Raw genomic sequence first — 19,361 nt, 5'->3', positions numbered from 1 at the left:
CTGAGCACTCCTTTTTCCCTACGCAGCTTGTCCACGCACTGCCTCCACCCTCCTCTGCCCCAGCCTCAACTTCCAGCTCCCACCGTGCGGCCCCACCAAGCCCACCTTCCCACCCAGCCGCTCTCTGCTCCCCCACCTGCCTCGGCCACCCCAGTTTGCCTCTCCACCCACTCCCATTGCCTCTCTGCCACCTCGCTGCCCCTCCTGGCTTCCAAGCTTTCCTCAACCCCTTCCCTCTTCCTTTCTTTCTCTCCTCCTTTCCTCCTCTGCCCATCAACCACTCCCACTGCTCCTCAGGCTCTTTTCTATGCTGCTCTCGAGCCGTGCTGAAGTGGCTCTAGACTACCTCCAGTCATCCATGCTATGCATTGTCTAGGAAATCCTAATACTTATTTTAAAATCAAGGACCTTGCTAAGCCTGAGCAGGAGGAAAGGGCGCTGCTGGCCCAAACCATGCTCAGGGCAAGGCTGCGTTTGCCAATACAACCCTCCATGGCAGACTAAGGTCTAAGTGGCTGCTGAACTGCCTTCTGCTGGCTCCTCCAGTGCCAGCCCCAGTTCTTAATCCTCCATCAGCCCTGCAGAAGTGCAGAGAATTAACTTTCCCAATGGCAAAGGTATATCTGCACCCCAGCGCAGGCAAGCAGAGATCAGCAGGCAATAGGAGAGGACAAGGGGGAGCTCAGGATGATCCTTGTCCCATCTTGTGAGCACGATGCCCCCAACCCCAGTTCCTTGCCACCAATACACAAAAGGTGAATCTGACTTTCTCCAAAGGCGGATAAATTACTCACAGTTCTTTGTAGTTGGCATCATACAGAGTTGCCCACTTGTTCTGTTGATGTGGCTGCCACTTTATAGACTGGTAGTTGGGATCCAAGTAGGAGCCATTCAAGCTGTCGTTATCTTGAATCAGGCCTGCAGTGAGGGGAAAATACCTATTTCCATCACTCCGACAGAGTGTCCAGCTGGGTAAGAGCACGAGGAAGCAACTGGCATCGCCTGTGCGGCCAGCCTGAAGCTCGCCTCCTGACTGCCAGGGCACCGCCACGGGCACGAGGTCTGGGCCAGGACAAACTCACTGTCCCGTTCTCCTCTCCTCCTGCGGGCCCAGCCAGGCTGAGCCCCACTGCTTGGCACCCTGTGGCACCCATGTACCCTCTTCCCAAGCACCCTGGCCCAGCGGGGTGCCCGAGCTGGCAGCGGGGGTTTGCATGCTGGGGGTATTAAAAGCGGCGGGGAGGACAGGGGGGCCAAAACCACATACCTGGTGAGAGTGCTCCCGGCTGGTGCCAGGGAGGCGTTTGGACTCTGTCAGGGTTGAGTGGCACAGACCCCATACCTGGCTCCTGCTTTATCAGCCCGTTGAGCATCTGTGCATTGAGGGTGTTGGGGGGCGACTCGGAGTGTTTCCGCTTCTTGGCAGGGTGCACCGGGAGGCTGCAGAGACCCAGGGGAAAGCAAAGGCTGAGTAGAAAAGCAAGAGGTGGCGAGGTAACAGCCCCGCAGCCCGCGACCAGGAAAAAGCTGGGATCTCACATAAAAACCAAAACTTTCATGCAGGGACCCACAGGCTCTTTCAGCACTATCACCAGCTCCTCCCACCGCGCTCTGCCCACCCACCCTGTGACTGCCAAGCTCTGTGCCACGCGTGCACTGAGCCACATCTTCGCTTTCCTCTTGCCTGTCCCCACCACGCGACTCCAAGCTGCGCACTGCAAACCCCTGCCCCACGCTTGGGGTCATCTCCACCTCGACGTCTCCCCAGCTCACTCCCACAGAACCAGGACACGCTCCTTAACTTGCAGTTAAACCCAGTAATTTTGCTCACGCGTTCTGTAACCCTCCAGTTCCCATTCCCTTATTCCCCCTTTTCAGCACAAATCACGCTGAGAAGCCCCAGCCCCCTGAGGCCTTACTCTGCTCCATGTTGCTGGAGTAGCTGGTGCAGCATCTGTGACTGCTGGGCATGGTGGAGGTCGGCAGGCGCCATGCCCTGCCCCATGCCGTAGGGTGGCATCAGGGGCTCAGCCTTCATGTACATGTCCCGCTGCAGGCTGGGGTAGTGAGGGTTGTGCTGCTGCTGGTGCGGGTGAGGGGGTGGTGGCGGGGGACCCTGAAGGTGGGGGGGTGGAGGCGGAGGCGGCGGAGGAGGATGCTCCAGGCGAGAAGGGGGAGTCATGTGGCACATGTTTTCGGGGGTCATGGTCCGGAGGAGGTGAGGATCTTGAAAGAGAGAAAGAGCAATAGCTGTTAGACCAGCAGGTAGGGCCATGCGCTGTGTGTCCTAAGCCCAGGTCCAGCACAGACACAGCACTCCTCTCCCCAAACCATCCTAGTCCTGGTTATCTTCATGAACCCCTACCGCCTGCCTCTTCTGCCTAGCCTCAGCACGGCCGTGTCCCCTCAGCCACCCCATCTGCCCTGCCCTTTCCTCCCAGGTTCCTTACCGGCCCCAGCACCCCACAGACTCCTCTAGGGTTCCCCAGCATGAGAACCAGAGCGGTGCTTCCGTTCTCATGTCAGCAGCCTACAGGGCAAGGACACAGCAGGGTCCTGGCTGACCAGCCGACAAAGGGATACACAACGCTACAAAACCGGACGTCTTGTACCGTACATCTTCTGAGAAGAGGTGAGACTGGAAGGAGTAAGCACAAAGGAAGCAGGCAAGGCCCAGCATCTTGAAGCTCAAACAACCAACATTCAAAGGGCAACCAGGTCCTCAGGCTGGGACTCAACAGGGAAGACTCCCACGAATATTCCTGGCATTTGCTAGACCTAGGTACTTTGCGTGGGTGCTCTGCAGTGAAAGCGCATCTTTAGGAATCCCAGGTAGCTTTTGTGTCAGCTTTGTATTTCCCTTCAAATAGAAAATCCATGAACCACAATATTCCTGTAGCACCAAGGAACCTGCATGGACCAAGAAAGCACAGCAGGTGGCAAAGGTCCAGCAGTCAGCAACAGGGTCTGAAGCCTGTGCCTGGAAACACAGAGCTGGAGAGAAAGCACCTGAGCTTTGCCTAATTTTACTGATTCAAAAGTATTCAAAAAATGTGTGAACGTGGCACTTCAGGACATGGTTTAGTGGGCATGGTGGTGTTGGGTTGATGGTTGGACTTGACGATCTTAAAGGTCTTTTCCAACCTTAATGATTCTGTGATTCTGGGCCCAAGGAAAGTGCCAGCAATATGCTTTTGTGGCAAAGATGACCCACTTCATGATGCCAGAGCTCCTCAGAACTGTGGGCCACAACACCCTGCCAAGAAATAAGACTCTCACCCACTGACAGAGGCCTTGAGAATCCAAGGCTGGGATCCATCCCACAGAGCACTGGTCAGCTGAGAGCTTGGGGTCCCAGCTCGGAGCATTGCCTGGTCTCCTCTACAGCCCCTGCAGAGGGATGTCCTGAGGATACCCACGGCCAGCTTGGGCCAGAGGCACCGAAGGCTCGTCACCGGCTTCGGGTACAGCCGTGCAAGGATACTTGCTGTGCTCTTCTCCAGCGAGACCAGAGACAGGCATGGGAACAACTAGAGAAAAGATGAGACAACTGGATGACCTGAACACCTCCAGCTCATCAGCACCACCAGTGATTTCTGTGGGGGCACTTGCTTGTTTTTTTTTTAATTTAAACCAGAAAGAGACTTTGATCTCTAGATTTAAATAAACAAAAAAGGACATTCAAATGTGATCCTACCTTTCTCCTCCTCTATTTGGAATTGGGTATTAAAGTCATGCCATGATTAGGGTCGATTTGACTACATCACCATCAAAAGAAGTACTTGGTGTGTGGAGGGGCATGCAAATCCATCTCCCTTTCTGCTTAGGCCTCCAGCTAGCCATAAGCTCAATGCACAGCTGAGGGCTTTAACTAAAACCAAAATATTTTTGGAGGCTAAAAGCAAAACGTAAAGCATGCAGAGTAAAGCAACATGATTGAATCTCAACCAACAATGCCTCGAGAATGACTAGGAATTAGTGATTTGACCAAAGGAAACAAACAAGCGCGTTGGTGAGAAAGTTGGTGTGCTGGCAAGACTTGAACAGGCTCAGTGCTCATCTCAGATGGAGCAGGACATGATTTCTGTCTTTTCTGAGCTCAGGCGTGTTTGTATGACACTTCCCTCAGCGCTGAAGGACTGGGCACACTAATGACCGCACCGGTGAAGTTTTAACACCATTCTCATCAGAACTCAGCCATAATGACACGATTAAGAGCCTACTCAAACTTTCTGGGAATAGTCAGCATTGGCATCATTTCAGCAGCTTATTTTTATGTTTTAACGCACCCTAAAAAAGAGCGAGCTTGTGCCATGAGCAAGTGGAGACCAAAGACCTGAGTCTGATAAATTGCAACAATCTCTTATACCAGCTTCTCTATTCTCACTGCAGAAGCTGTAAAGAGGAGAAAGAAACTAAATAGAAGAAACTTTTCACCTGGAGCCTGCTTCTTTAAGCAAAATAAAATCCTTCCACAGCTAGATTCTGCAAGTGAGGAAACACAGCGAAAAAATACAGGACAGCTAAAAGAATGATCACCAACTTTAGCGCAGGACACATGAGAAATGAGCTGACAAAGACCGCGAGCAGATCTACGCAAGAAAATACGTGCACAGAAAAATCTCTATACTCAAGATTTTACATGTGAGAGAAACTTTTCAGAACAGTGCACGCTGAAGATGTCATGCTGAGAAAAATATGACCTGAAAGAATTTACAAGTTTTCCGATGAAAATCTCCCAGGAAAATGTGAGTGAATATCCTGGATGTAGGTGAGTGGGAACCTGAGGCATTAACGGGCAGCTCCTGGAGAAGCAGGTAACAGAAGTCTCATGTGGAAGTTCAACATGTCTCCTGCATGGAAGTCCTTCCCTTCCATCCTAGCAATAAAACAGATGATCTCAATACCACTCCAAAAGCCTGTGCTTGCTACAGAGGTTGACAGCATGGTCCTTGAAACAACAGCACAAAGATCCGCTAAGTTCACATTACCCTCCTGAGACTTCCCCGGAATCCAGCGCACCAAATCTGTGCCGACAAAACACGCTCAGACCTGTTTGGTCAAAGCCTGGTAGCAAGCCAGGTGCTGATGCCCAGCTGGAGCACATCACCTGAGAGAAACTGGAACCGAAAGGCCCAGAGAGCGACAAAACGCGCAGCTGTGCCAGTGCCTCAGAACAGGAGCTCTTCGCTGGGTTTCCCTGCCTGTAGGAAACACACAGCCTGGTCCCCAGCCCCACAAAACAAGCCTCCACCCACCTTTTCTCCAACAGGACAAAGCTCATCTGTTTTCACAGCCTTTGCCTGACGGCTGGAGGTGTGTCTGCATTAGCCTGCACGTGCAGGTGTCCCCACAGGGTACCAAGGTCCCTGCAGAAATGAGCGACTGAATGCCCTGGGGCATTTGGCTCTGGGGTATAAGGCAACGAGGGCGTGGGAAGGGACAGCGACTTTGCAGATGTTTTAAGGGCAAGACAAAGCTTCTTTGCACCCCACTGGGGACATCTGATTAAGCTAAGCACCAGCAGGTTGCAGGAGGGAGAAAACGCATCCAGGGAGTGGCAATGCCTGTCTATAGAGACATGGAGGGGGACAGCAGAGAAGGTATCTGCTGGGTCTTTGCCAGGCTGCTCCCCTAAGCAGGTGCCACCAGCCAGCCTTGAGCCAGACACTGTGCTGGATGGACTTTGGTCACTCACAACAACCAGTCAGTGGTTGCTTAATAAGGCCAAAGCACTTGACCAGGAATCAGACAACTCCTCCCGTTGCACGCTCTGGAAAAGTGAAAGGTATTTACGCTGAGCCCTCCTACTGAAGGCTGCCGGCGCAGGGTCGCTTCTGCCCATTTGCCCATTCTGCTCCCTTCAAAGGCTTTCTGCTACCCACCAAGATCCCTCAGGGCCCTTTTCCAGCACACATTGAACTGGATTCCCCTGCCCGCGCTCACAGGCAGGCTGCTGCTCCCGAGCCAGCCTGCCTTCTGGAGCTGTCTCAGGGACAGCCTAGCCAAGCACTAGGGCTCCAGGGAGGACAGGAGGGCTCCATCCTCAGGAGTTTGGAGGTCGGGACCAAAGAGCAGTCTTGCTTTCATGCAGTGGCCGGAGCTGACAGGTGACATCCCTGGGATAGAGTCTCTCTCAGCTTTTCAGCCGGGTAGGGATGGTACAGGGCACAACATCCCCCTTACCCAGCTCTGCTCCTGCCATCCTGACCAGCACTCAACTTCCACCCGCGTAACTCGGAGCAAAGGCCAGCACGGCTCAGCAACACAACCGGCCAGGCAGCTTCGGCACCGCTCGGCCCAGCTGACGGATACAGCTTCCAACAGCCTCGGAACAACCCTCGGAGACCAAGCCCGCACAGCGGACAGCTGCTTCAGGGCTCGGAGAGGAGCCTCGTGTCCTCTCCTGCAAAACCCTGCAAGAAACGCGTCTTTACAACGTCTTAAGTGAATGTCCTGACCCCGCAGCATGGTCAGCCTTGGTGCTGGCAGCTCAGGTACAAGCTGGGAGACCTTGCGCAGCTTTCAAGGGACAACCCATGCACCAGCGTCCGAGAACATGCCCTTGCAGCAGACACTGCATCTTCACTGTGTCCACGGCACATCGCAATTTCCACAGGCCTTCTGACCAGGGTGGGTACAGGGGCTGATGCATTTGCCTAATACAGGACCCATGCTCCATGCTCCCAGCTCCAGGGAAAAACCAGGTCCAGGAATCTGATCCTTCCCTCACGAGGAAGGAGCTGCTTTGCGGGTGCTCTCCAGAACCTCGTCTCTTCTCCAAGCAGAGGTGCTGCTGCTCTGCCAGCACGTCAAAGCAGCTCTCCCCGTGGTGAGCAACCCGGCCTCTTTGTTATATTTAAGGAAGGGCCAGCAGGAATTCCAGGGATTTTTTTTAGCAAGATAAACAGAACTCTTGACCTCTTCCATCAAAAAAAAAAAGAGCAGGCACTGTTCCTGGTGGGGACTGGGCTGGAGCCTGGGGAAGAGGGTGCTGCTGCCAAGGGGGAAGGGAGACCAGAAGCAACCTTCTCTCCTCACCAAGGAGTTTCTTCCACCAAAGAGCAGTGAAGGTCACCAGAGGAACCAAATAACACTCGGTGGCTTCCCCAGGGGGAGCCAGGAGGGCCTGGCAGGGACCCTGCCTGCACCTGGGGGCACCCAGCTCTCTCTGCCCTTTGCAGGGGGAGCAGAAGACCCCCAGGATCAGCTGGCCCCCACTGGAGGGGAAGGGAGGGCTGGAAAGGAACTTACTGCTGAACAGCGGGTTCATTTCTGTCTCCCCACGCCGGGCTCCATCTCAGGGACGCGCTCACACTCCTTGCCTTTCGCACACCCGAGGCAGAAGGCAGGACAAGGAGGCTCGCAGGCTCCACATCCCACCCTGCCCGGGGACAAGCCACACCGCCAGTCTCTCCCGTGTAAGCGGACTCCCACCTTGCCTCCTCTCCTGTTCCCTCTCTCGCTCGCTCTCCCCCCCGGCAAAGACTAGCAGCGGAACAATAGGCGAAAGTCTAGGGATATTTACTAACTGATAATCTCCCCACGTATTGCAGCCGCCTGTTTTCTCCCGTCTGATAAAGATTTCAGAGCCAACCACTTTCACAGAAGAAAGAGGGGGAGAATGTTGGGTTTGGGGTTTGGATTATTATTCCCCTCCACCTCTCTTTTAAGCACTTACCATTCACCTGCTGCGGGGAGTAGGCTTCCGATCCAGAGTCCGGGGGAGAGTCAGGTAAAGTGCTGTGGAGCGATGGGGAAAGAAAAGAGAAAGTCATTTTAAAGCAGCTTCCAGCGCAACCGATAGGTCCCGCTTGACCAAAGCACTCTCCAGGCTGTGGCTGGAAATCCCAGCTGCGCCCACAGCGGATCCCTGTCACCCCGAGCGCGTCCAGCTGACGAGCTCGGGACTGCCGTAGCTGTCACTGCTACCCCACAGCGGTTCCCCGGACCTCAGGTGCAGGGACAGACATTTTGTTGACCTGCCAATGAGACTTGCCCTGCTGCTCACCTCCAGTTAAAAGAAGCCAAACAGAAATTTATCCGTTCCCCAGAGAAAGCCTGTGTGCTTCACCGTGGGTAAATGGGAGGCTCTGAGGGAGCTGGGCTGGGATCTGATACACAAAAGCGAAGGCTGGGAAGCCCACGGGACGGATTCTGCCTTGTGACCTGTACGAACCTGGGCACCACCACAGCAGCTGGCCGTATCACCCTGACTCTACTCCAACGTCACCAGGAGCAGGATTTGGCCCTGATTGCAAAATGCAACCAAATAAAAGGGGGAGCTCTCAGCTGCCTCCTCCAGCACACCCACGGCTTGGGGACGGCAGGACTGAGGACCAGCCCTGTCGTGTGCGGTGGCAGTTCAGATGCTCTGCAGGGAGCTGGTTAGCTCTTGCATCCTTCCTTATTTTACCTCAAGTCTGCACAGACTCCAGGCAGCTGGGCCCTTCAGCCACTTCCAAAGCACCTCCTTGGAAATCCACTTGAACCCATTTTTCTCTTTTCTTTTCACAGCCCCTGCTCACAACATGCATCCCACTGCGCAGGGGCCTGGGCCTCACACGTCTTCAGGCCAGGGTAAAATTTCCACCACCCTGGTGCACAAGTAAAGGGCCTGCCCATCTCAAACACCAGTTCTTCTCTAGCAACATTTTGGAGATCAAGTGCACAGAAAAAAGCTGAGGCCCTGCTCCCAGCTAGACTGAGCCACGGTCACCGCAAGCCAAAGCTTCAGCGGGGACAGGCAGGGAGGCGGTGGCTCTGGTGGCTGGAGCAGTCGCTGCCTATGCTCTAGAGAAAGGCTCACTTCACCTTAGCATTTGCAATATGCTCTGCCCTGTGGAGATCACTAGCAGGCAGGTATCTTGCCTGCCAACTCATACCCGCTGCATCGCCAGTGACACGCAGCCTCAGCGAGCCCCGGCTGGCTTCAGCAGCCCAGTACCTCGGCAAAGTCTGCTCCTTCTAAGACACATGTGGCCGTTTTCCTCCCCACCTCCTGACACTTTGTTCCTTGTCACAAGTGGATTTTCAATGGGGATCTTTTTCCATTCCCCTGTATTACACCCAGCAGGATCTTCCTGCGCCAGAGGAGCCCATCACCCAGTAAATGGGTTCTCCATGGTAAGTGGTACACAGCAGTAAGGGCAGAGGGATGAGGTAGGGCAACCCCAACAAAGAGCCCTCACCATATTTGCCTCATCCTCCACCTTCACCTTTCTGCCGCTCTCCTCCTACACTTGGCCTGAAGAATCTATCACCAGCCTTATCGCCAGGCTCCTTGCCATGCTGGCCATGATGTCACACTCTATCTCCTATGAATTTACCAGGATTTGTGCCTCAGCAAGCCGAGTTCTGGCCAATAACAAAAGGGCCCAGGATAATTCAGGGACTCCTGAAGGCTGGAAAAGGCCTTGCAGCAGAAACGTGGACACTGCAGAATTCACATAGGGAGACAGTGTGGATGTGCTCGGTCCAAGGGAAGGGTTTGCTAGTATCCAACACGTGAGACATTGCTCCTCTGGGAAAAGCCTAGTACTGTGGGGAAGAGTCCTTCTGGGATGCTGAAGAAATGCTGCCATCAAAGCTGACCCAGTTCATCTACATCCAAACCAAGGTCTCCACCTCTAATAGCAAGCTATGATCCTTACATCCTGGAGTATGCCAGATGCACGCAGAAGAAAGGGACATGACAAGGCATCATGCCATGCTTTTGGGGATGGCTCCCCCTAAGCTGCATGTAGTCTTCTTGACTAGACAGAACTCCCCAGTCCGGGAATAAAAGAAAGGCAGATTTTGTTTAGCTTGTCTCTTTCTGGAAGGTCTTTCCAAGTTCATCTGAAGGGCCAAAGTCATCCCAATGGAGCTGCACTATGGCTGAATCATTGGTTCAGTGCGCTGGAGGCTTCCAAATCTGGGAATGGCCACGCCGTACTTGCTGGCAACACTAGAGGGCACAAGGCAGAGGGAGAAAAGCCAGACAGGGACTTGCAGAGATGAGCAGTCCTGGGGCCATCCTGGCCTCCTTGTCCCTTACATCCACCTTCTCCACTGCAGAAGGCACAGAGGCTGGCTGTGCAGTGGGCGCATCAGGGCCATCCACCACCTGTGCTACAGAGACGGGCTGGACCACGGCACAGCTCTTTGTGGTATGACTATTGCCAACTGCCAAGGCCTCCCACTGACGCATATGCTGCTGCACACTTCGGTTTTCATCTGTCCAGCTTCAGCTCGTCTTCTTGTTTCACTCCCGTATGATTGGGGGAGAGCAGCTTGGACCAGAGAGGAGGTGCACGAGGAGGAAGAGACCAGACCTGTTCTTTCCTTTGGGTCTCCAGGCAGTAAAGCCCGATGCACACCAGCTATCCCAGACACCACTGTAGGGCCATACCCTCTCAGCGCGCCACGCCTGCCAAAGTCCTCTCTACCGACATGGTCTCTGTCTGGCCTCTTTGGCCACTGCAGAGGGCAGCTGCCATGTCGCTGCACCCTCCCAGCCTGCCAGGGTCATTCCCATCCTGCCTGTTCTGGGCAAGGCCATGCCAGAGAGCAGGAACCACACCATCCCAGGACTAATGGTCCAGTTGAGTCCATCAGCAGTACTAAAACCCAGTCATTGTCTTCCTCTCACCAGGTCTGCATCCAGAGTACAAATCCAGTTCAGATGCCTTCTTTTTCTTCTCTTGAGTGGAGTATCTACAACATCAGGCCAAGACAAGTACATCTTTCCGCCCAACTTAGTTAACATCTTCCCCTGCGATAGCCATGGGAACATCCTGGACACTGAATTTTGTCGTGTTCGAATTTATTCTGTCTCTTCCTTCTTTTAAAAAAAAAAAAAAAAAGCTACGATATTGTCCCACTGTAGATGTGCTGCATAGACATCCTGGTCACCCAGAGCCAATGGCTTTACTACCACCTGCAGACATGGGGGATGTTACTGATCCTCTCTAACTCAATGCATACAGACAAGATCTACCAAACAACCTTTCAGGGAACTTCAGTACCTACACTTGTAAAAAAGCACTGTGAAGATGGAGGAGCACTTGTCCCACCATTTACCCTTGTTCTGCCACCCCAACACCACTTACCCAGGTGCGTAGGAGGCCTTGGGCTCTGATTTGATTGGAGGGACAACATTGTTTAGGCAGTGGCCACCAAGGTAGCCCTTGGGCACCACCATGCCATTGTTGTTATTGCAGTTGAGGTGAGCACCGTAGCCGGGTCCACAAGGGTTGGCCAGAAGAGGACCATGCCGGATTGGGATCTGGCTGCCCGGGGGAGGAAGGTGGACGGAACCGCTGGAAGTGGGGTTGGTCACATTGGCGATGGAGCTGGCAAGAGGCGCGTTGATGGTGGTTGAGCTGGAGGGCTGGGGGTGTGCATAGCTGGCTGAAGCAGGAATGTCAGGGAAACAGCTGAGAGAGAGAAGGGGACAACCTCAGCAGAGGGACAGGTAGACAGTACTTTCTGCCCACCCTGTCCCTCCCCAGCCATGCAGCAATGGGGATGGAGCCACTCAGGCGCTCTGGGACACCCAGAAAATAGCAAAACAGGCAGCACCGTGGTGGCACCAGCAGGAGCGTACAGGGAGGCAGGTCAGTCACCTGGGTTGGTGGGACTGATGCAACCCCAAGGGTGCAAAATCCACCTGTGGAGCTGTAAAGGCCAGAAGTGCCCAGGACACCAACCTCAGAGCTTGTGAAGACAGCAGGAGACAGCAGGATCTGCTCACCATGCTTCAGCTTACAGCCTAGCACAGGGAAGCCGCTTTGTCACGTCAGCCCCAAAGATCCTGCTCCCACCTTGCGGCCCAGATCACCTTGGCCGCTATCCAGGTCTGCGCCCCCCACCTTTGCCAATGTTGGGAGACCCTTCTCTTCTCCACTCTCGTGTCGCGCTGGGGATTTAATCTTTCACACTGAGCTCCTGCGCTTGCTTTCCCATTGCTCAAATTAAGGAAAAGTCTTTTGCAGTGCCCTCAGGAGGGGAAAGAGAGGGGACAGCAGAGACAGGGGAAATTCAAAGGCAAGAAGCCAGGAAGAGACAGAAGGAAGAACTGGAAACGAGTAAGGGAGCAAGGAGCAATAAAGGAGGACTCTAGGAGGGACAGAGGCGCAGCCAGGATGCACAGTGATTTCTAAATGATTCCTCGAATTGCACGGCTGGAAATTACTCAACAGCTCTCCACAGAAAACAACAGTAACGCTGTTCCTGCTGCGGAGCATGGGAAGCACTTACATATCTGGTGAGTCCTCCTTGCTGATGTACTCTTCCAGGATGCTAGTGTCAATGTTAGACGGTTCCAGAGCTCCATTAATGTCATGGCCTGTGAGGGGAGAGGAGGTGGAAGCGTGAGCCATGAGAAGGACATGAAAGGCCCTTGCTTCGCAGGCCAGAAACACCACCAGACCTTTGCAGAGTCAAGAGGCTGGTCTGAGAAGATCAGCAGATCCTTCAGCTTGAGGACCGCCATCTGTCTATACCCATCTGCATCCCAGCGTGAAACCAGACCAGAGGTGGGGCACGTGGGACGAGCCAGCATGGTGACACTACCTGGGAAGTTGGACACACAGGTGAGGTTTGTCTACAGCAATTTGCAAGCCACGCTCTGGCTGTGGGACACGCGGGCTTCCCAGGGCCAGGCTCAGGACACGTGGGAGAAGGGAGATCACGGGGTCAGGCCTGAGCTATGCAAGACACACGGCTGCACAGAGCATGAGAGCCAGGTCTTGCCCAACCACCACCACCAACTGGGCGCTGACGTGGCCTGCAACAGCTTTGTCAGCGAAGCCGCAAGAGCCGCTGGCCTTGCCGGGGCCGATGGAGGGGCTCCCCTTTGCAGGCCGCAGGAGAGAGCAATCCCTGCAGAGGCAGGGCTGTAAGCGTGGGCTCAGGGGGTGCTCTGGGAAAGTCAGTTTCCCTCCCTCTGGACCCTTGCCTCCGCTTTGGAGAATGCGGTGGAATTTCTCTGCTGCTGCCATGACAGCTCCGGATCAGCTCCCGACCCCGCAGGAGCCCTCCTCCCTCTCCTCTCCTATGCGGGCAAGCGGTGGACTTCCCTCTCCTTTCTCCCGGAGGGCTCCTCCTCCCCTCTCCTGTTCTGGGGAAGTTGGGCCGGGTTTTGTTGACAGAAAGTGCTTTCTTTATCTGTCTCTCTGAAGTGGGAGTCTGCAGCCCTCTGGGGTCGGTGCCAGCCCTCGGTGCCAAAGACACTGCCAAGAAAGTGGACGAGAAGGCCCAGCTCCCCCCAGCTCCCCAAGCTCAGATAATGAAGACGGCCCTTCCTGAAAGACCCCGTGGCTCCACGCTAAAGCACAACGCCCCTTGCCCAGAAGACCCTGACCCCCGCCTCCCCCCGCAGCCCGTGCGCCGGGGAAAGGTCAGCCGCTGAACCGCAAACCCCAGAACGGGGGGTTTCAGCTACCCCCGGCCAATTGCAGCTCTCCCCTCTGCAAATCCCTTTCATACCAAGACAAGCAAATCGGCAGAAATAAATCCAGCTAGGAATTCTGCCAAACGGACAGGGTGTGTGCGCGGACGGAGGGATCTCTCCCTTAGTAACCCTGGCTAGAGGGAAAAAACCTGGGTAGCCGTTCACTTGCGAGACACCTAACCCTTCGTGCACCACGCGCCTCTGCGGCAGAACCCGGGGACTTGGAGGAGAAGGTGGTGATGCTCTCCCATGCGAACTCTTGCTACGGAAGGATGCATCTGGAGCCAGGACATGGGATGCTGCTGCCAGGCTAGCATCGTGGCGAGAAGACAATGGGGCAGGCAGAGCCTATGAGGTCCTGAGCTGTGCCAGCACCTCGCTTATATAGTTGCAGGCCCCAGGTCAGCACAGGGGTACTCCTTTGTGAAAGCCACGTCCTCTCCTGAAGTTGCAGCGACGTGGCAGCAACCACGCCATTGTCCTGCTTCGAGTTATGGTCGCCTGGAGGAGCGTACTGATGGCCAGGACCATAGGTGCTTGTGTCCCTCGCTCCTCCCCAAAGCCCTCTGCTACAGCCTGCTCCCAACACTTCACCGCACGTGGCTCTACCGACGTACCTCTTCTACAGGCAGCCACTCCCTGACCACTGTGACCCCTCAACGCCGGCTGAAACCCTTCTGCCAGGGGCTGAGCACTCCCCTCTCTCCGCTGCCTTGCTCTTGGCCAAAGAGACCGCCGTATAAATCACACGATGTGTTTGGCAAACATCCACCACAAAAGCTATCAGAAAACTTGTCTTCATCCCAAGTTCCAGGGTTGGAACCCAGGTTCAAAGAAGCAAAAAAAGCACTTTACCAGTTGTGCTGCCTTTCCACAAGCTCCTGAGCCTGTCCAAGAAAAGTCTGGCCCCAGAGGGTTCCCCTCACACCTCCAAACTCCAGGAATTTCTCCATGGTAGAAGAGGAGCCCAGGACCTGCCCAGAAAGGACAGGAGGCCCTCACAGACAGCGGTGTGCTGGGCTTTCCTATTTCTTTGCTACCTTGTCTTAAAAGTCACCTTCAGGAGCCCTCAGCTGAGACCAGGAAAAGGGTGAGATAAGCACCGTGACGTGAGAGGTGTGTCAGCCATGCTGCTGTGGAGTTGAAATGTGATAACAGCCGTGGCGGGGTCCGGCTGCGCATGTGTGATGGGAAGGGGCTGCCCACTAAAAATAAAGGACTTTCTTCTACTTGGGGACAAAGGCACTTGCACCAGCTAGGGTGAACCGGGGATGTCAGGGCAGTGGGTCTCGCTGGCAAACCTGCACAAGGAATGTCCCACCACTCGTAGCTTCCACGCAGGCTGGGCTCTTACCAAAAGCCAGCTTAGGTGATTAATTAAAAGCTAATACTTCTCCATAGAGTCACGAGCTCCTAACGACACTAACAATGCTCCCTCCCCCTCCAAAGTGGGATTAGGAGGAAGCAGGTAGCCACCGAGGAGGGACCCTGGGAAGCTCAACAGCCACATGGCTCCACACGAGACAGACTCCCACATCTCCTCGTCCCAGCAAAAGAGAGATGGAGGAGGCCAGGGAAGCTCTGAGCTCCCCTGTGCTGCCGGCGTTTTCCCTCTCACTGTGGGAAGAACAGCAGCAATCCCCACATACCATCTCCTGTCTGCGGCCCTGCCTCTGCACCAGTGCCTGCGCCAAAGAGTATGCGAGAGCTCTGGTCACCCGTAACCCTTGTGACGTCCCCGAAGCTCAGCAGGATGAATTCTGCCTTCCATCCCAGAGCAGCAAGGCAGGAGATGTGCGGCAGGCACCCGCAGAGCTGCCCAAAACCACCTTGCAAACCAGCTTATTGGTGCTCTCTGCACACAGCGAACACCCCGGGGCAGGACGGTACCAGGACCGAATAATTCAGCCACTTCTAACACGCCAACCTCCCTGTACCGTCATGGGGACTCCTTAGGGCAAATTTTTTCCAGGACAACCTTCTATTTCACAACTACTTCAGTTGGTGCTGCGGCAAAGAAACTCCCAAACCTGCCAGGTCGCTATGTCCTGTCTTCCTTTTAGCTCCGGAATTGCAACCCTGCTCTCACACTATATCACCCCTCCGTCTGCTTTGTTTTCTAACCTCTGCCTCGCAAAAGTGTTGAGGAGATCCCCAAAAAGTAAACTTTGCCTGAAGAACAAGAAGATGTTAAACCCGCAGCACCCTCCTCGTGAGCAGAGCCGGGCAAGCAGAGGCCCCCGTACGTGTGAGAATGTCAGGAATCCCAATGTTTGGACTGGTTTTCTCTGCCTTCCCCAAACCTCCAAACATGATCGACATCCAAACGGAGGTGCTTCCCATGCCGCCGTCTCCTCCCTGCCCCTGCTCTGATGGCGCAGGTCCGCCAGCTCATCCCTCCTGGTGACATCCTCTCGGCTCAAGAACTCGATCCCTGTCCCAGTGCTCCGCCACATCCCGCTTCCCGTCAGAGATGGGCATGCAGCCACGGGGCTCTGAAAGAGTTAACGGCATCTGGCCCCCATGAGTCGTCATATTTACAGGTCTGAGAGATTAAAACCAGAATTTACCTCGAGTGATAGCCTGATAAGTTTATGGTATTTCTATTTATAACAGTCCCTCCCCCACCTATTCTTGCTCTGTTGCCTGTCTTCTAATCGCCCATAATCCTGCCTGGGTCACCTGGGGGTGGGAGGAAGGGAGAGAGCTGAAGGACTTCATCCTGGGATCTGCTAACGAGAACCAGATGTGGGAACCTGGAGATGACAATGAGGTCAACCATTTTCAGGGGCTGGGGAACATCAGCGAAGAGTGGGGGGACACCAGTGATGAGGAGGAAGAGAAGAGGCTGTGCCAAGCCCAGAGCCTCCCCGTGGCACTGATACCATGTACCAGAGGGTGCATTTTTGTTCTGGGTTTCAGGGACCCGCTGGGGCTTTGCAGGCTTGAATTACAAATGAAGCACCGTGCTCTGACCCAAGTGCTGTGAAAGGCGTCGAGAAGAGGATGGCGAATAAGACGAACGAAAAGCCGTAGACCCTGGTAAACCTGCCTGCCGCCCGTTTCCATTCCCTGCCATCTCAGCCCCGCTTGGTTCCCAAAACAGACACATACAAGTGACAGCCTCCGCCATGGGCTGCTCTGGAAGTTCGGCTGTTTCTCCAAAACACTTGCCTGAAGCGCGGCAGACGTCACCAGCTGTAGTGCTGCCCCGCGTTCGCTTCAGACAGGACAAGGAGCGCTCCAGCGGCACCGTGGCTGCCAAGCCTCCCACCCTGTTGCCAGCACGGCCGGGACGGGGGCAAGCGTCTGCAGTCCCAGGGCTTTGGAGGAGTACTGCTCTGCTGCCTTCGAATTGAGCGGTGCTGGGCAGCGCCCGGCGTGCAGCACAGCCAGGAGAGGGAGCAGCCCGCAGGAGAGAGTGGTACTCGCCCTTTGCTTTGAAGTCCTTGACTTACAGACGGGCCAGGTCCATCACCCCGCTGTGCGGAAACCTTCAGCTGAAAGCTGGTGCAAAGGGCATGCGGCTCGCTCGCGTCCATGGCAGGCCGGGGAGCTGTCAGACGCAGCACAGCGGAGCGGGGGGCTCACGGACACGGCGCTGGTGGTACAGCGCGTGCTGGAGAGCCCATAGCTTTTGGGATGGTTCTTCAGCTGGTCACTGCAACCAGCAAAGCACACCCACCCGCCCAAGGGCCTCTACTTGGTGCCCTCCCTACACAAAGCACATTAGGGCAGAGTGCTTATGGAGAAACTGAGGCACAGAGCACCCTGGTGACGAAACCACTGGTGAACTGGCAGGCAATAACAAAATATCCAGCGTGTGCACGGTGGAACAGGACCAGGAGACCTCAGGAGCTCCTGGCTGACGCTCCCACACAGCAAGGTGCAGCGTTCCCTCTCCCAGCAGCTCTCCAGCACGCACTGGAGCGGGTGCTGAGCGTTGGTGGCACACGTGGCTGTGTAGAACGCAGCCAGCCTCAGCAAATGCTGCCGGGCATGAAGGCCCACCAGCCATCACCTGGTATGGCACGGCATTGCCCGCAAAGCTCAGCGGCAGCACGCCATGCCGGGGCAGCCGGTGCCACAGCGAGGTGCAGAGCCCCGGCACGGCCCCGAGCACGTTCCCGTGGCCGTGCGCGAGGGTTGTGCAATCGGCAGGCCAGGCTGCCGCATCGGCACATTCCCAGGGCCTCGCGCTGCTCAGCACCCCCTTCTGCTTCCTGCCCTGTTTATCCTTCGGCCCTGGCGGATTGGCTGCTGGCTTGGCCACGAGCACCAGGAATCCGTGCCATGGCTAGCTAACCAAACACCACCTAAGCCTGGGGAGCTGCGGGGCTGGTGCTCGGCTTCAGACCTGTTTCCCCATCAGCAGGAGCCCGGCTGGCTCTGCTAGGCAGGGTGAAGCCTGAAGAGCATCCGGCGCAGCAGCCCTGCTCCGCTCCGACTGGGGATGGCGTCCCTCCCGTGCCTGCCCTGCCTGGAGTGGGATGCGGCGAGGGGCCACGACAAAATCCCGTCCCTGCCCGCGGACCTGGGCTGCACACTTGCCAGGTGGGCAGAGCCAGCCACGGCGACACATCTGACAGCAGGATGAGCTCCCCATCGCCCCGCGTGCCCAACCCTGGGCTGCCCGGAGGGTACAGAGGGGTGGAAACATCCCCTCCAGCGGGAGGGACGGCGATCCTACAGCCCCTGCCTCCCCCCAGATACCAGCCCAGCATTCCTCCTTAATTAATGCTCTTTATTACCTGACTGTAACGATAACCAGTTGCTCCCTGCAAAAGGGGCTCCGGTAACCTGAGTGGGACGCCGAGGCAGACCACTCCCCCGTCTCACCCGAAGCGCTCTCGGGACCACCCCAGAGCGAAGCCCTGCCTGTCCGAGGCACTGAAAGGGGCCCCCAGGCCCCCTCCCTGCACCACAGCGTGGTTCCTCCATGGGGTGAGCTCTTCCTCACGCCAACCCCTCTATCGTCTTCCTTCAGCCCCCTCCAGGACAGCCTGCTGGGGTCTGCGCGGGCTGCCAGCGAGGGAAACTTATGTGATGTCAGCTGCTTGACTCCGGGGGCCTTCACTTGATCTGACGCTGATGGAGCTACGGTGAGCTACACTGGCTGGTTGCTCACTCTTAAATACTATCACCGCGCAGTTTCAGTTGCGTTAGGACACCCTTCTCCCGCACACATGCAAACACAGCGTGTGCCCCTTCCCATCACATGATGTCCCCATCAATGCAGAGGTCCAGCCACCACCCTGTGTCCCATCCTGGGGACATCCCCTTGTCAGCTCATCACCAAAGACAGCCCTGCCCCTCCAAAGCAACGGGGCAGCTCGTGCATCACCCGTTCATGCCAGCACAGAAACCCCAAGATGTGAAGTCACACCAGAAACACAGCCAAGGTTGAGCTCCGTCGGGAAAGATCCTGAGGAAAATACCAAACTCGAGGCTAAGGAGATGGGTGTTCGTGAGAATTTGGGCATTAGCCAGAACCTGTGGGCTCCAGGGAGCTTAATTTGGGTGTCACATATTTGAAAGGAACTAATAAATGGAGCAACTGAGAGGGACTTTGGACATAGACACACACCTCCCCTCAACACCTTCTCCATGGAGAGGCCAAGACTGCACCCAGCCTGACGGCCCCTGGCCCCCTCCTCCCTGGCAGCGTGCTCTGGCTCTTGGTGAGCTCCCAGACAGCATCTCGGCTCCCACACCTAACCCACCGCAATCCTCTCGCTGCTGAGGAGAAACTATCCCATGCCAGCTGGGGCAGGGTGCAGGGAAAGTAGTGCATCAGAGGCAATGGGGATACAGGACTGGTGGGATTTAGCCAAGACCCCAGATTTACAACAGCGAGTAAAAAGCGTTACAGGGTCTCCAGTGGCCAGGAAAATCCTGGAGCAACAACCTGGCTGAATGGCAA

At 55.6% G+C, this 19,361-nt stretch overlaps 1 protein-coding gene across 1 annotated transcript in view; it reads right to left on the bottom strand.

The window, feature by feature from the left end:
• Positions 1-19,361, bottom strand: part of MYRF (myelin regulatory factor) — a gene marked incomplete at its 3' end in the record, with an annotated part of 62,690 nt that overhangs the window by 22,891 nt on the left and 20,438 nt on the right. The window contains exons 2-7 of the mRNA XM_082000571.1: positions 12,244-12,331; positions 11,094-11,420; positions 7,682-7,743; positions 1,920-2,226; positions 1,268-1,440; positions 795-918 (exon numbers count right to left, since the gene is read on the bottom strand). Of these exons, the coding sequence (XP_081856697.1) occupies positions 795-918; positions 1,268-1,440; positions 1,920-2,226; positions 7,682-7,743; positions 11,094-11,420; positions 12,244-12,331 (1,081 nt within the window). The remainder of the gene's footprint in view (positions 1-794; positions 919-1,267; positions 1,441-1,919; positions 2,227-7,681; positions 7,744-11,093; positions 11,421-12,243; positions 12,332-19,361) is intronic.

This window comes from Phaethon aethereus, assembly GCF_964289735.1.
Source record: "Phaethon aethereus genome assembly, chromosome: 5".
Taxonomy (NCBI): domain Eukaryota; kingdom Metazoa; phylum Chordata; class Aves; order Phaethontiformes; family Phaethontidae; genus Phaethon; species Phaethon aethereus.
The sequence above is the reverse complement of the archived record's forward strand: the minus strand, read 5'-3'. Positions and strand labels throughout refer to the sequence as shown.